Below are 17,250 nucleotides of genomic sequence, written 5' to 3'. Positions count from 1 at the left end.
ATGTTGTTCTGCTCAGCAGTTAGGTGTGTAATATAGTTAATACTCCCTCCAGGTACACTTTGGGCTAAGTGGGAAGGTCTGGTTCTGGGAACCGCCATGCAGAGGTTATATCCATGAGATACTTACAAATGACGATGTGACAGCAACTATCTGACAAATGGGCTTTCGGTACATAGCTTGTGAGTGAATTTGAGGCAGCCTGTAGAAAAGTGACAAGTTGGCAGTTAGTGATAGTAACTAAACAATAATAGCAACTGCCTTTTAAAATTTTCTTTCTTTCTTCTTTCCTTTTCTTTTTTCTTTCTTTTTCTCTCTCTCTGTATCTCTATCTCTTCTTCTTTTCTTTTCTTTTCTTTTCTTTTCTTTTACCATGTCCCACGTCATTGGCAAGAGCTATAATGTATATTTATAGTGTATATACACCATGCCTGTTTTTCATGGATGGATAAACTGTTCCTCATTTCACTTTTCATAGGCCTTTCTTGACCTGAGTTGACAAGAATGTAATGATAACTTCCATATAATGAATGCCCAGAAGATGCCAGACATTGGGCGGTGTTCTTAATATATGTCTTCTGTAATTCTGGTATCTCTGTAAGGTTGATGGCATCTCCCACCTTACAGATTCAGGATCTGAGGATCAGAAAGGTTAGGAAATGATGCCCAAGGTCACAGAGCTAATAAACTGGAATTCTAACTGGAGGCCTTTGGACTCCAGAGATGTTGTGCTGTGTCCCTTGACATACTTGTTCTTCTCTCATTTCCACTGTCTGATTGGAAGGCACACCTCTGTTTAGGGGTGTCTTGAACAAATCCAGCTATTTAATGTATCATGGAAATTAATCCAGAAGAAAGAGACTTTATTTGTAAGTCCTTACAGATTCATCTACTAGAATCTCAGCTCCATGAGGATAAGGAATTTTGTTGGGTTTTGTTGTTGTTGATGTTGTTGTTATTCTCACAAATCCCTAGAATGCAGCACTTAATTTATTTTAAATATTGAGTGAGTACTACCCTATGCCAGGGGTACTGCTGCAGTCTGGAGGTAGAGCCCATCCTGGGCTTTCCTTCCTCTTGTCTTTGAAGCAAGAAAAGCAGGTAGAAAAGTACAAGGACTTTTTCAGAGAAGAGGCCCTGGGGAGGGCAGAAAGCTCGGGCCTTCATCCTAGGGCCTCAGGAGTGTTTTCAGGCATGGGGCAGGCCCACAAATGAATGAAATGGAAACCACTAAGCCAAGAACAAGGAGGAGCTAATGCATGATAGTTACAAAAACCACGGTCTAAATACACACATTAATATTTGTCTAGCACAAAATGGACTCTTTTAGGAACTTTATGTTAAGTATCCGTGTTGAGTCAAATTACAGTACTTTCCAGCTAGCCAGAGATAACTTTCCATCGGTGGCATTTGATCACTTACTTCAATGACTGCAATAGTTGACTCTGAGGCAACCATTATTTTCTCCTTGAGTTTTATGAAACTGCTCTCGCCAGCCAAGTCATGTAGCTAAATATGCTTCTACAAATTTAAAAACCTTTTCTTCCAACTTTTCTGGGAACACTTCCAAAGGTACAGAGAAGTTGAAAGAATGGCATGGTGAACGTCCACATAGCATTCACCTGGCATGGGCCCTGTGGACTCTACAGTCTGTGGGCCAAATCCAGCCCAGTGCCTGCTTTCGTAAATGAAATATATAGGAATACAGACATTCCCATTCATGTATGTATTGTCTGGATGCAATGACAGAGCTGAGTCATCTTGTCAAAGACCATTATAGGCCCAGAAAGCTGTATTTACTACATAGCCTTTCAGAGAAAGTTTGCCAATCCCTAATTTAGATTCACCAGTTGTTAATATTTTGCCGTATTTGCTTTATCTCTTTCTTCATGATGGGCAAACATTTTCTCTCTCTCTCATATGCCCTCACTTATTCCCCCTATTTGAAATTATGTCGTAGACATTATGATAAATCGTTCCTAAATAATTCATACATTTGCTTAAAAATAAAGGCATCCTCTTCCATAACTGCAGTAGCAGCAGCATCCTGCCTAAGAAGATTAACATTTATTCAATGATGTCTGCCAACATACAGTCCGTGTTGAAATTAGATGTTTATATACTGTTCTGTTTTGCATCTAGGTTCCAATCAGAGGTCATAAATTACATTTGGTCATCGTGTCTCTTCACTGTCCCAGTTTTGTTTTTTAATGACCTTGACTTTTTAGAGAGTCGCTCAAAAACTTTTTTTGAAGGTGTACTAAGTTTTTACGGGCTTGTAATGCTACAATAGTAAGAGGTACTAAAATGGTCGCTGCCGTAAATCAGTGTCTTTCACTTCTTCTCCTGTGGGACTGAGACGCCGTTGTACGGCTTGGCTTCTGGAGCTGAACCCCGAAGATGGGAGTTTTGCTTGGAATTGTAAATGTGCAGAAGTCTCAGTGTGAAGAGCAGGGTGGATGGTAATTTTCAGAATGCATTTTATGTAATTAAAGGCACAGTCCTTTTTACCCACTCTGGCTGCCGACCCCGTCAGCTCTTGGCCATGGAGCTTTTTCCTGGGGCTTTTCTCCTGACCGGGGCCTGGCTCTGCTCCAGTCTCATTAGCTTGCAGCAAGGAGCTGAGAGCAGGCAGGCGGTCACCGGAAACTGCCAGCCCCATTGTTCAGCCCAGCTGCCAACACGGCCCCGTTGGGCTTGCAGTCTGTGTGATGAAGGTGCTCAAGGGCGCATATGGGGATGCCTGAGAGAAGAGCACCTCCTCGCCTTTCTTGAGGACCGGAAGTGCCACCACAGGCATGTGCCTCTTCTAGACTCCGTGGTGGTCACAGGTTAACCTTTTATTGTGATCCCAAATGATTCCTAGAGAATACCGGGACCCATCCTTTGTCTTCCTCTGGATGAGAAGTCCCCAGAGCTCACAGACCAACCAAAAAGATAGTTGCATGCCCCGGAAAAGACTGACATGCACATCTAATACAACCCTGGAGATGGGAGGGAAAGGAGGAAAACTTCAAGGAGAAATGTGATCATTTCAAACTATGCAAAGTAACTGAAGGAGAGGCTGGCATGGGTATGGCTAACTTTGGACTATGACCCGCTTCTGTCCCTCTGTAAGAGTGAATGATACACAGGTCATGTGCGTGATGGCACATCGTGACGGCTGAAGGAAATCCAGGACCCAGGAAAGACACAAGACATTCTGGGAGGGAACACCCTCCATGGGGCGGGGGTGGGGGGGGGAGTGAGATTGTAGCGTCATCTCCTCATTGGTCTCCCTGCCTCCTGTCCTACCGCTCTGAAGTGCTTCCTTCACACTCTCTACCTCCCCCAACAGTCTCCTTCTGCTACAGATCTGATCAGAATTTCTCAGATTACAGCCCCTCTGCGATTTCCACAGTCTGCCTTCCGTGGCCTTCAAGGCCTTCTGTGAGCAGCCCCCAACTCCACAGCATTGTCTTCCTTTAGTGCTGGCCTCAGACTTGATGCTTGGGTTCATCTCATATGCCATGTTGTTTTGCACCTCCCTCCTTTGCTGGCTGTGTGACCTTGGACAAAGTGCTTAATTGTTCTGTGCCTCAGAATGCTCATCTGTGAATGAGGATGACAGTAGTACCTGCTATCAGCACCTACAAAGTACCTACTAAGGTAAAATAGTAGTATCTACTAAGGTTGTACAGGAGTTAAATGAGTTAGTATATATAAAGTTCTTGAGAGAATGGTTGGCATATAAGAACTATATAAAGGTTAGCAATTTATTGCTATTGCTCTTGTTGTTTTGATCCTCAGTGTATTAACTTTTTTGTTGCTGCATAAAAAATTTCTATAAACTTAGAGTCTTTAATCAACACCCATTTATTATCTTAGTTTCTATAGATCAGAAGTGTGGACGTAGCATGACTCAGAGTCCATTGCTCAGAGTCTCACGGGGCTGAAATCAAGGTGTTGGTTGGGGCCAAGGTCCTATCTCAGCTTTCCAAGCCTCTTCCAAGCTTATGTGGCTGTTGACAGAATTCATCTCCTTGCAGCTGCAGAACTCATGACCACCAGGAATTCTATTCACTTTCTTTGAAATCCTCCCCTGATTATGTCAGGCCCAATGAGATAATCTTCCTTTTGATTAACTCAGTGCCAGCTGGTTAGTAAGATAATCACAGAGTGATATCCATCACATTCATGGGTCCCTTGCACTCCAGGGGAGATGATTGTTACAGGGTGTGTACACCAGGGGGCAGCATTCTTGGGGGTCATCTCAGAATCTCGCCTACAGTTGGGTAATTGGGAAACACGATGCTCTTTGGTTTGCTTTGTCGAACTGCTCTTGCGTGAATATGATTCTGTAACCACCATCATTTCAGATTTTTGTAGCAACTTTCTTAGAGGATTCAGATGGATCACACTGGTCTGGCCCCTGGAGCCAACCTCTATCATTCCTCTCCTGTAGTTCTGTCTAGCAGAAGTCTTCTAGTTAGAGGACAGTGAGGAACTGGTAACCAACAAACCTGCTGCTCATACCCTGCAGTTCCGGAAGGATGATCCACAGTTGCAGTCCCTTTCAGGGCCATCTGCTTATTCTTGATTCTGTACAGATGAAGGGCAAGATCCATAATGGTCAATTGTGCCTGATACTCTGCCAGTTCAAAGAGAAAATGTTCGTGTTTGAAAGGGTCTTTTGCATTATTTTCAAAAGCTTTCATTGCCCCTCTTTTTTCTCTTCCCAGTTAAGTCTAGACTGTTTTCCCATTTACTTTTTTTTAATGTTTTATTTATTTATTTTTGAGAGAGGGACAGAGACACAGAGCACAAGCAGGGGAGGGACAGAGAGAAAGAGGGAGACACAGAATGTGAAGCAGACTCCAGACTCCGAGCTGTCAGTTCAGAGCCCAACGTGGGGCTCAAACCCATGAACCGTGAGATCATGACCAGAACCAAAGTCAGACCCTTAACCAACTGAGCCACCCAGATGCCCTAAAAGATGCTATGTTCTGCTTTTCAAAGATATTTTACTTGCAGTTTTATACAAATGTGTTAAGGTAAAGGGAAAAAAATGAATTTGGCAGGGCTATGGGTTTAGAAGTTTGAAAGTGTGTGTTTACCTTGGCATATCCTAACCACGTATGATTTTATTTTCCAACAAGCCATAATTTAGATCTGTCTCTCGCTGTCTTAATGACTGACATCCCTCTGGTAATTTGGACTATTAAAGTGGAGGGGCTGGTTCATAAAAATAATACAAAATAACATAGACTTGGATTTCTTTTCTTCCCTTCAGGACAATATCATCTTATTCTTGAGAGGTTGTAAAGAGCTCGGCCTTAGAGAATCTCAACTTTTTGATCCTAATGACCTACAGGATACATCCAACAGAGTAACAGTCAAGTAAGTAACACAAGATTTATGTTTAAGGGACTGGTCAGAATGGCTAAAATTAACAACTCAGGCAACAAGTTGGTGAGGATGTAGAGAAAGGGGAACCCTATTGCATTGTTAGTGGGAATGCAAACTGCTGAAGCCACTCTGGAAAACAGTGTGGAGGTTCCTTAAAATATTAAAAATAGAACTGCCCTATGACTCAGCAATTGCACTGCTAGGAGCTTATCCAAAGGATATAGAGATCCTGATTCGAAGGGGCACATGCATTCCAATGTTATAGTAGCTCTATCGACAATAGTATGGAAAGAGCCCAAATGTCCATCAACTGATAAATGGATTAAGAAGATGTGGTGTGTGTGTGTGTATACATATATATGCATATATACATATATATATATGTATACACACACATATATATATACATACACACACACACACACACATACATGCAATGGAATACTACTTAGCAATGAAAATGAATGAAATCTTGCCAATTTGCAACAGTGTGGTTGGAACAGGAGGGCATTATTATGTAAAGCGAAATAAGTCAGTCAGAGAAAGACAGATATCATATGATTTTGAGAAACTTAACAGATTAACAGAGGGAAAGGGAAGGAAAAATAAGATAAAAACAGAGAGGGAGGCAAACCATAAGAGACTGTTAAATACAAGAACAAACTGAGGGTTGATAGAGGGAGAGCTTGGGGGACTGGATTAAATAGGTGAGAGGCATTAAGGAGGACACTTTTTGGGATGCACCCTGGGTGTCACATGTAAGAGATGAATCACTGGGTTCCACTCCTGAAGCCAAAACTACACTGTACGTTAACTAGCTTGAAAATTAAAAAAAAAAAAAAAAAAAGACTTGTAGCTTTGTGATGATGTTGTAAGGTCTAAGAGGCAGAGTATTGGGCATGTCTTTAAAATAAAAATGTGAAAGGAAAAATCAAGCTTTCCAAACAAGACATACTGGCCTTCTCCCTGTGTACAGCTTTCATTCTAATCAAATGTAATTTTTTTGAAAGCAAAAATCGCACATAGTTTGAATGTTAAAAAGAATGAGAAAAATGTTAGGTGAGACTTACTGGAGGGAGAAGCAAGAGAGAAATATGCACAGAATCTGTGTTAGACAAAAAGCCTTTATTGGCTCTAGTTGAGCATTTGAATAGGCTCTTGGAAGACTACAAACTTGGTAAACAGATCTGAACACTGTTTATTATGCAAAGAGGGCAATAGATTATGGAGGAATCGCTTCCTCATTTACATTTGTAACTGTTTTCTCATATGTCAGTGATCAGGTTCTTTGAAGATGGATTATTGGCCATTTGACTGTTGTTGACTGTGTCTACTCACTGAGCCATGTTTGTAGCCAAAGAATTTTTGGGAAAGAATGGCACAGTAAAAGAAAAGGGAGTGTGCTTCTCTGGAAAGGAATAGCTGTTGACCAGGGTAATGAGAAGAAAGATTGTCATAGATGGTAGAGATAACTTTCCTGTAGCTTAGAAGTCCCTCACACCCTACACATTTCATACAAAACATTTCCCACTTTGGTCAAACAACATTTGGCAACAATATGCCCTAATGATAAGCTTAATTACATAGATAGGGTCTGTGGATTGGCTACACTTCTTTTGATTACTTTTGGGTCATTTTATCATGGAGGCACAGAAAAGNAGGAACTACTGAAACAAATCAAGTTAGTTTATATTGGATTTTATGATTCATGACTGGGAATAAGGGAGAGTTAATCAGTAATTAATTATATGAAATCACTTCACTGTTGTCAATGTACCTTTCTTTAATATTTCTCCTGGAAAAAAATTTACTTAAGGGCAAAAACAGAATACACATTATGGCATTTAAATATGGAAAGCACCATAAACTCATTTTGGACATCACATGCTCCATGTATTACTGCACCTAAATCCAGCCTCTATAAATTATTCATTTTAGGAAATGGTTTCTGCATCATCTGACATGCATGGTTTGACCTAAGTGGCACGTGGCCACCTAGAAACAGTAGTAGCTAGACAACATCATAACAATTAGTTTTACACACGTTGCTTGGAAGGTGAAGGAAAGTTTCTTTGATGGTGTTGGCAACTGCATTTTATTTTTGAAGCTGTTCTAAATCAATATGCCACTAAACCAGGAGAATTCTGAGATAGTTTGATTTTAGAAATTCAGAATTTATATCACCTTTACTGCATATCTACAAAAAACTGTGCAGCAGGAGGTCAGGACTCTGGCCCGAGACCTGCTACTCAATAGGTCTATAATCCTAGGCAAGTTGTCTTGCTTCAGTAGGGCTCTGTGTCTTCATCGATAAGATGGAATTGGACAGAATGTTCTCACGGGTATGATTCTAGCTAAAGCTTGCTCAGTGCTCAGTTTGCTCAGATCTGGGAAGATGGTTCAACCAGCTTGTAAAGAAAAAGGCACTGAAAATAACCTAATGAAGAAAAGTCACTTAGACACCAATGAATGACATATAGTCAGTCACTTCTCAGTTAGTGTTCCATCTTCCCCTTCTGTTTTTTTTCCTTCTGTCATTTTTCTTTATCTTTCCAGCTACTGCTTTTCTCCTTTCCTTCCCTGTGCTTCTCTTCCCTTCTTTATCTTGTCTTCCCATCTCTCTCCCCTTTTGTATTTTCTTTCCTCATTTTCTTCTCCTTTTAGCTCTTCCTTCACTCGAGCATTATTATTTTCCTTAGGCAACACTTACTTATCACCTTCTATGACCATCATTTCCCATTCATTCATTCAGTAAGTATTTACTGAGCGGCTACTATGTGTCAGATACTTCCCAGTCATTAGACAACTGGAATGGATGAGCTAGCCAACACTCCCTGTTCACACAAGGAGTGAGATTTACACACAGCGTCAGGAGATAAGAAATACACAGGTAAATCAGAAAGATAATCACAGGGAGTGGTAAGTGCTGAGAAGGAAGTGAAAGAGGATGTGAGAGATAGTGACCATCACAACATATACATCATCATCTTGTGTCCTTGAAACTTACACGATGCCATATGCCAACTATACCTCAGTGAGGCTGAACAAAAAAGAGAGTGACCAGTCCAGAGCCTCTCTGAAGTGGCATCTTGGCTGAAGGCTGTGGGCTGAGACATGAACAGGAAGCAAGAGCCAGCCTTGCGATGACCTGTAGAACATTCAAGACAGAGGACGATCAAGTAGAAAGGCTGGAGAGGAGAAACAGATTTGCTCTCTAAAAAGGAGAAGAAAAGTACCTGGTGTGGTAGAAGGGTAATGAGCGAGAGCAAGTTGGGTGGGGTGGGTGATGCACAAGCTTGGGAGGATGCTGAACCTGGAATAATGATGGAGAAAAATGTTTATTTCACTGTATGAGTTTCCAGAAGAACATAAGGGACTTTATATTAAAATTATATCATAAATTCATTTACAGTTTTAGAAACTCATTTCTAGTTTTAATGAAGGGCAGGGCATGGAATGAGCTATCTGCTTCATAGCTTTTCTGTAAATGATGCTAGTTTCATCTGGCACCAGACAGGGAACATTTGTAACATATGTAGAGTTGATCGCTACGGTGGGTTAAAATAGAAGTTCTGCATCTTTCTGCTTTACCCTCTGAGGGTTGAGCAGAACCTTAGTAAAGATAGAAAACACCCCAATGACACCACCAATTAATAGTGCAAGCCATAAGGTACAGGAGTAGAGCCCACAGAGCAAATGTGGATGCTTTCCTGAAATTTTTTTAAACATAATTTATTGTCAAGTTGGCTAACATACAGTGTATACAGTGTGCTCTTGGTTTGGGGGGTAGATTCCCATGAAATTTTTTTTAATGCTCTTAGTTTAGCTTTTATTGGAGATAATTTTTCTTACTTTTCTCTCTCTCTCTCTCTCTCTCTCTCTCTTTTTTTTTTTTTTTTTTTCAGAGGTAACTTGAGTAGACTAAAAAGAAAAAAAAAGAGGGACAAGCTGCAAATGATTACTGCATGTGTAATTTAGTGAACTCTACCTGTAATGGATGCCAGAAAACCTTGATGGGAAATGAAAGGCTAATCCAGAAAGGCATGCAGCACATTTATTCCAGGGAATTGAAGCAATTGGATAAAAATGAGGAAAGGCTATGGATTGCTCCTGAGCATGTCTCTGAAATTTTTGGAAGCATTTTCACACAATTGGTTCTTAGGTAGAAATCACTGAGCAAATATTTTGGGAGCTCCTACTACATGCCAAGCATGGTTTTTTAGAATGGGGTCACAATTTTAGTCAATAAAGTTTTATTGTCAATGCAGAAAATATTTTATGCTCCCTGTTCTTAACTTATTTTGCATTAAACTTTCAAACCTTGCATAGATTTTTTGTTTTCATCTGGAGTTTTTGTAAGTTAAAAAATCCCAGCAAACATTTAAGCAGGTAAGGTCATATTTTTTTTTCTCTTAAAAAAGGGACACTTGAACATTTTCTCTTAAATCCAAATGAGACCAATGTTTCTTTCAATCCAAGTCCTTGTTGATAGGTTTATCTTCTTGGCATATACTATGTTTTTTCTATTCCTTGAAATCTGCATTGACTTAAAATTGTACACCTATTTATTAATATGCTCTTTGGGTCAAAATATGCAGCAGCAATGAAGTAATTGGTGTCTAAATACCTGAAGGAATTCTTTTTTAATTTTTTAAATTTATTTCTGAGAGAGAGAGAGACAGAGTGAGCAGGGAAGGGTTAGAGAGAGAGGGAGACACAGAATCTGAACCAGGCTCCAGGCTCTGAGCTGTCAGCACAGAGCCCGACGCGGGGCTCTAACCCATGAACTGTGAGATCATGACCTGGGCTGAAGTCGGACACTTAGGACGCTTAACCGACTGAGCCACCCAGGCACCCCTACCTGAAGGAATTCTTGACTGATATATACAATACAATTACATTCACCCTTCCCCTACTCCCCACCCCAACTGAAGTGGGAAAAAGAAATGCGGTGTTTTGTTTTTCCTAGCATTTATTTGTTGACATGTTAAAGAAACTTTGGAATAATTTTGTAGAAAGTTTTATATTTCACTGTGTGAATATTTCGAAAGTACCAACATCTTGCCCTTTTTTTGTTTATAGTTTGAGAATAAACATTTATGTATTTTTTAGAATGCTCATGTGTACATGCAAATATAACACACATATTTTCCTGCTTAGGGACTAATTCCCAACACTAATTTCTATCTGTAACAGACAAAAACACGTATTTGGATAACATTGCCTCTTCTACGTGTATTTTCAGGTCTGTTTAATTAAGTAAGGTTCTAGACTCTTTAGACCTTTAGTACTACTTGTATGAAGATTTGGGACGTGTAGGAAGATTTTGATTTGACAGTGGTCTGTAATCAAGGCACAAATTTTGCCTTAACAGCTGAGCTTTGAGAATACAAATATAAACAGTCCCAGTTTTAGATGGAATCTTTCATTTTCCAGATGTTACAAGGCATTCATTCATCTTTTCATGATGCACTTTGGAAGGCTGATTTCATCTCGTCCTTCTACATTTTGCTTCCTAAATGATTTTATTTGGTACCTGAAATGGCTCATCATGGACCTTCGAAAAATGATATATTCTGCTCATTTCATGTGATATGTCTGCTTCAAGTACATCTTAGAGGTGTTTAAGGGAAGATGACAGGGAAGCAACTGCTATTCTGACCATATTTTCTTTTCCCTTCCTGAATTAGGAGCCTTGATTACAGTAGGAAGCTGAAAAATGTAAGTGTTCTCACTTTGCTTTCAAAACATCTTTTCTTCTCATTTGGATGGTTCAGATGTAAAATTTAGCTCATAAGTTCAATGCCTTCAGTATGCCTTGCTAGTAAGAGCCCTTAGAAAACAAGGATATGTGTCTCTGATAGAAGAATCAATCACTGTGATAGAAACAAAAATTGTAGGTGGGGGAGTTTTCTGTAATTAAGAAGGACTCGTTCCAGAAGTAAATAAATGAAAGCTCACATTCTGTAATTCTGTTTCTTAAATACAAGATGATCTGTCTCAGCACTAATACCAGTTCCTTTCTGTTCGTACGCACAGATGGGATTATTAAATAAAGCAGCTGGGCACATTTTTTTAGAGAAAAGATCAGCATAATATAAATAGTGTTGACTGTCATGGTTCTTTTCTTTTTCTATTTTTTTCTTATTAATCTCTTGAGTTTTTGTATAAAACTTCCCCAAATCAACTTTTTGGAATTGGATCTTAAGTTCAGTTAGTGCTTTTTTTTTGTTCTTTATTGAGGGGAGGGAGCAGAAGGGCAAAGGTGGAGAGGAAGAGAGAGAGAGGGAGAGAGAGAGAGAATCTCAAGCAGGCTCCACACTCAGCACAGAACCCAAAACAGAGCTCAAACTTACAACCCTGGGATCATGACCTGAGCAGAAATTGAGAGTCAGACACTAAACTGACTGAACCACCCTGGCACCCCAGTGCTCTTTCATTTTAAGTTTAGATTAGGAATGTAAGAAGTGACCTTGTGTATGTAAAATTTTAAATTGACTATGACCCCTACTTTTTTTTTTTTAATTTCCAGGGTGCTGCTATATTTGGTTGACATTTCCATTCTTGTCTTCTTTTTCTTCCTCCGTAAAACTAGGGCTCTATGCCATTTTTTATCATGCATTTAAGTGAATCAGAAAGCCCGTAATCGAAAACACAACACCATTCTATCTTTCTCCTGTTACACCTTTCAAAATAGTCTCATACTCTTAGCACACATTAGTCATTTTATGGTCCTCGTTAATGTCCTGACATTTGGAATTGTCTGTTCTCTGGAAATTTATTTGTAAGCAATCAGTTTAAAAGGACTTTCTGGAAGTTTTGAAGGATTCCTGAAGCGCAGTTTTCCCACAGAGGTAGAAAACCAAATCACATCGTAGCATCAGTACACATAACCATTTTTGGGGCCTGTTGCCATCTGGCACCATGTACACATATCACATTGTCCAAAGCATTTCCTGGTCCAGCAAGTGGAGGGAGGAGGTACCCTAAGTACTTCCCAGCCTGATTGAAGCAATAAGACCACATGTGAAAATAAAATAATAGTCAGCTTTTCCGTAAGCTTCAAATCCCAATAATTCAGTTTTAAGGAGCCCATCTGCAGCCTTCTGGGCTTTCTGGAAAAATCGAGGTAAAGAGCATTGGCATTTGTGGACAGTTTCTTTGGAAAGACAGAAAAAAATTAACTTGGGACTTCAGACTCTTTAAAATTCTTGAACATTTGTAAGCATGCAAGGTTATTTAGTTGGCAGTAATTTTGTCCAGGCTACAAATGTCCTATCTCAGATGAATAGGAATCTAACTCTACCCCAAAGCTAGATATCTGAAAATCGTACTCCCCATTACATTGCTTTCTTCTGATGTCAGTTAAATGGATGGCGTTGCTTCTGTGTTGGGAGCCACTAACTAACCTGCCTCACTCCTCTGAGGTTTTTGCAGTTGATCTTAGCAGAGCCTTTGTGGCCACAAGTAGAAATCGTGAGCCTTTAAAAACACCGTCTGTCAAAAGGAATTGACAACCTGTTTCATGTTCATCTGGGGAAAGGCTCCAGAGGTCCAGAAACTTTTTACTTCCTAATTTCAAAAACTTTATTACACAGAAATCATTTTGGAGGATTTATTTTTCCTTCTTGCCGTCTTAGAGATCATTTTCTTACAACCAAACTTTTCCTAAAACTAGAACTTTAGTTTAACTACTGAATCATGTTTGTGTTGACTGATAGAGCATTGGGTTCTTATTAAAATGATTTTACATTTAATGGATACCTCATGGATGGCGGTTTTTCTGAATCAGTGTTGCACATTCTCTCCTTCCTGCTTTCCTGTTGGTGGAGCGTTCTTGATTCCGTCATTTAAAAGTAATTCTCGAGGGAAAATTCTCCTGCCCTTGTACATGATTTTGTTTCACAGGTATTAGTTACCATTTATTGGCTGGGAAAAGCAGCAAATAGCTCTGCCTCCTATAGCGGAACCACGCTGAACCTGAAGGAGTTCGAAGGCTTGCTGGCTCAGATGAGAAAGGTAACTTGACTTTTCTTCTTTATCCCGAGAGGTTAAAATAAGAAGGGAAATCAACACATTTGCTCCTTTTTAAGATGATGGCTTGGTGTGGTCAAACTGCACATGCCAGCGATGTCTTGCACTCAAGGGAAGGACAGGTTGTGTTACAAATGAGCTCTCTGCCTTGTGTATCCCATGCCTACCCGAACTTGTTGCAGCCTTCAGAGAATGGAAGGTATGGGCTCTCTCCAACTTTAATTCCAAAAGAGCAAATTCAGTCTGTCAGTGTGTGGCTTTGTATGCCAGAGAGCTCAGTGCTTGCTGTCTTGAGGGAGTAACGCCTGAATTAAACCATACAGTATTACATGAACATGAAGACTTGCTCTGCATTTGTCCTAAAGGTCATTTTGTTTAGCCATCCGGGCGTCAGTGTGGGTGAGAGGTAACGTCTGCCAAGTTCTCACTGGACATCCGTGGGCTCTGACAAATTAGAAACATTCTCATCTAAGATGTGCGTTTTATGGCCATTGTTTCCCGACGACCTGGGAACTTGGAAGACATTTTTTTTGCGGTATTCAAAGCTTTATTTATTTATTTGATTATGGGAAAGACTGATCTAAGGTAGGAATGTGTCAAAGAAAACAGTGGGATGTTTTATGTGTGCCCACCTGTGTATTCCTTTTAAGGTTCAGCAATGTACGTGAACTCATCCAAAGTCCTAGGATATAGTGTTACCTGTGAGCAGCCCCACCCAACCAGCCTGGTGACTGTGTCATCATGATTTGTATCATCCAGGGGTTTTGGATAAGGTCCGTATTGTAGCACAAGTAGTTAAGATCTTGCCCTTCCTCATGTCTCTAACATGCAAACTAAATGCACTAATGAGACTCCCTTGAGAGACATTCCTACTTTGACAAAAAAAAATTTCTTTTAGAGAAAGAGCAAGAGAGAAAGGGGCTAGAAGGAGAGAAAGAGAGAAAATCTTAATGATAGATAAGTCATCTTTTCCTTAGATTTTGAGAGAGAGAGAGAACACAAGTAGGGGAGTGGGGCAGAAGGAGAGAAAGGGAGAGGAAGAGAGAGAGAATCTTAAGCAGGCTCCACACTCAGCATGGAGCCTGATGTGGGGCTTGATCCCAGGACCCTGGGATCATGGTCTGAGCCAAAACCAAGAGTCAGACGCTCAACTGACAGAGCCACCCAGGCGCCCTACACCATCTTTTTACAACTGTTTAAAAGCCCTACTTCACAGTTCCTTTCTCTGCTGCATTCTTTTGGAATCTGATTCATTCTTGTTACGGACATTTCTCACTAGTTCAGCTCCTCTATAATCTTCAACTCTCCTGGCTTCCCCTTCTGTTGAGACCGTTCTCCTTGTCAGCTGCCTTGAAATGACCTGTTGTTGTTAATAGCTGTTCCCTTCTTTTAAAAAATGTTCACTGGGGCGCCTGGGTGGCTCAGTCGGTTAAGCATCCGACTTCGGCTCAGGTCATGATCTTGTGGTTCGTGGGTTCGAGCCCCATGTCGGGCTGTGTGCTGACAGCTAGCTCAGAGCCTGGAGCCTGTTTCAGATTCTGTGTCTCCCTCTCTCTATGACCCTCCCCGGCTCATGCTGTCTCTCTCTCAGAAATAAATAAAACATTAAAAAACTGTTCATTTATTTATTTTTAGAGCGAGAGAGAGAACACGTGCATGAGTGGGTGAGGGGCAGAGAGCAAGGGAGAGAATCCCAAGCAAGCTCTGTGCTGGCAGCTCAGTCCCACGAACAACGAGATCATGACCTGAGCCTGAATCAAGAGCTGGACGCTAAACTAGCTGAGCTACCAGGCATCCCCAGCTGTTCCCTTTTTTAAATGAATGTAGACAACATAGCAAGACATGAGGGAATACGTGGTATCACTGGACAAGGCATGACTTAACTAAAATCACCAGCTGTGTATATACCTCTAAATAGAGAGTAACTGACCTGAACTTCACAGATATATCCAGCACCTGGAGCTATCTGTTTGTCTGGAATTTATTTCATTTCATTTTATTTCTTAAAACTGGGTTTATCTGGGAAATGCAGAAAACCCTAACAGTGGCTTAAATAAGATAGAATTTTATTTGAAACTCACATAAAAGAGGTCTGAACATGAGCTGTGGGGAGATGACCGTCAGGGACCAGGCCCTTCTGTCTTTTTACTCCAACATCCTCAACCCTTGGGTTCTCACCTTTCTGGCCCAACATGGCTGTATGAGCTGTAGCCGTCTTATCCACATTGGGGTCCGGAGAAAGGAGGGATGAGGGAAGAAGGGCCTATGCTTTCCCTTTAAACGCACTTCTGCAAAGTCACATGCACTCCTCTGCTCATATCCTATCGTCCCAAACTTGGTCACGCATCCATGCCTAGCTGCAAAGAAAGACTTGAGAGAGGGAGACTGTATTGCAGCTCACGGAAAATAACCTGTGGATATTTTCACTGGAGAAGAAACGGAGAACAGATAGAGCAGGGACAACCAGGAACACTTCTGCACAGTTACAGGCTGAAGTAAACTTGGAATTGAAATGTTTTCTTTCACAAAGGAGACTAGCCAGAAGTTTCTTATATTCATTTTTCTAGGGGGAGAAATGTATATAAAAATGATCAACTTATAGAGTGACACGTGTAGAGCCCTTAGTGCAAGCTTCTGGCACGTAGTAGGTATTCAGTAGGCTGCTGTTGCCGTATACTGAGAAAAGATCTCTGAAAGCATGGTGACAGTGGCCTGTCAGTGAGCCTGGATATGTCAGAGGAGGTCTCCCAAAGGAGGGGACGCTGGAAGACTGTAAGAATGTTGAGACTGAAGGAAGAACCATAGGGACTAAGGTGCCCTTAGAATCTCGGGGATGGGAGCTGGAAAGCAAACAGTCTAGGTTCTTCCTTTCTATGGGTCTCTCTCACCTCTTCCTCTCTCTCCTTGAGATTTCCTCACATCAGGGAACATGGCCAACAGCATCCGCAGGGTTATCTGCTTCTAGCTCCTTGCCCAGAAAGCGAGGGGGTTCTTTCTCCTAGGCCCAGCTGTAAAATTCCTAGGACTGTACCCTGGCCCCATGTGGGTCCTATTCCTGAACCAGGCTCTGTGACCGGGGGCAACGGCTGCCATGATTGACCTAAGCACTACCGCTTCAGGAGGTGAGGGGTGATACATCGAGCAAGGGGTTAAAGAGCAGGGAATGTGATGGGCAGGAACAGACCTCTGCCAACATCAACTTCTCTTCCCGTCCCCTGCCTTATTTTTTCATGATACTTACCGCCCAACTTTGTATTCATTTATCTGTTTATCTTTTGTCTTTTCTACTAGAACATAAGGCCCGTGGGGACAGGATATTTATTGGCTTTGCAGAATGTTGGGCCCCCAGCATAAGGGACTGTATCTGGCCCATGGAAAGTGCCCAGTAAATATCTGAGGGGTAAATAGCTTCCCTGGCCAGAGTGTGGTGGGTGCAGATGGGTCATCAGGTTGGAAAAGTAGAACCCTAAACCACTCCGGTATGGGATTTAGCCACTTTATACATCACAAAGAGGCAGAAAATGTTGAGTGGTAACACTGTGGCATCTGGAGTTTCTCAGATACTGTAAGTCACCCGGCAACCTTGGCTGGTTCTCATTATCTCTGACAAAGGGGGGTAAGGAGAGGACCGAGGAGTGAAATGATCCAAAAATGCCGTAGATATTGGGAGTCCCCACCGCATTCATTAGCACACGGTTACTAGAACAACTAGCAGTGAGTACACTGGACAGATTTGAGTCTTCTCCCTTGTCCCTAAGGTGCTCTCTATAGAAGACCAAAAGCTGCTGGGCTCCTGGACAAAAAGCATCTATGACATAACTAGAGCCCGCC

At 41.3% G+C, this 17,250-nt stretch overlaps 1 protein-coding gene across 5 annotated transcripts in view; it reads left to right on the top strand.

Moving 5' to 3' along the window:
- Positions 1-17,250, top strand: part of LIMCH1 (LIM and calponin homology domains 1) — a 323,338-nt gene that overhangs the window by 211,924 nt on the left and 94,164 nt on the right. For all 5 annotated transcript variants that reach the window (XM_077758883.1, XM_077758881.1, XM_077758882.1 and 2 more), the window contains exons 4-6: positions 5,270-5,376; positions 11,076-11,106; positions 13,294-13,404. In XM_077758883.1, coding sequence (XP_077615009.1) covers positions 5,270-5,376; positions 11,076-11,106; positions 13,294-13,404 — 249 coding nt within the window. The remainder of the gene's footprint in view (positions 1-5,269; positions 5,377-11,075; positions 11,107-13,293; positions 13,405-17,250) is intronic.

Source organism: Crocuta crocuta, unplaced genomic scaffold (assembly GCF_008692635.1).
Source record: "Crocuta crocuta isolate KB4526 unplaced genomic scaffold, BGI_CrCroc_1.0 scaffold223, whole genome shotgun sequence".
NCBI lineage: Eukaryota > Metazoa > Chordata > Mammalia > Carnivora > Hyaenidae > Crocuta > Crocuta crocuta.
Note: the sequence above shows the minus strand (reverse complement) of the source record. Positions and strands in the feature narration are given on the sequence as shown.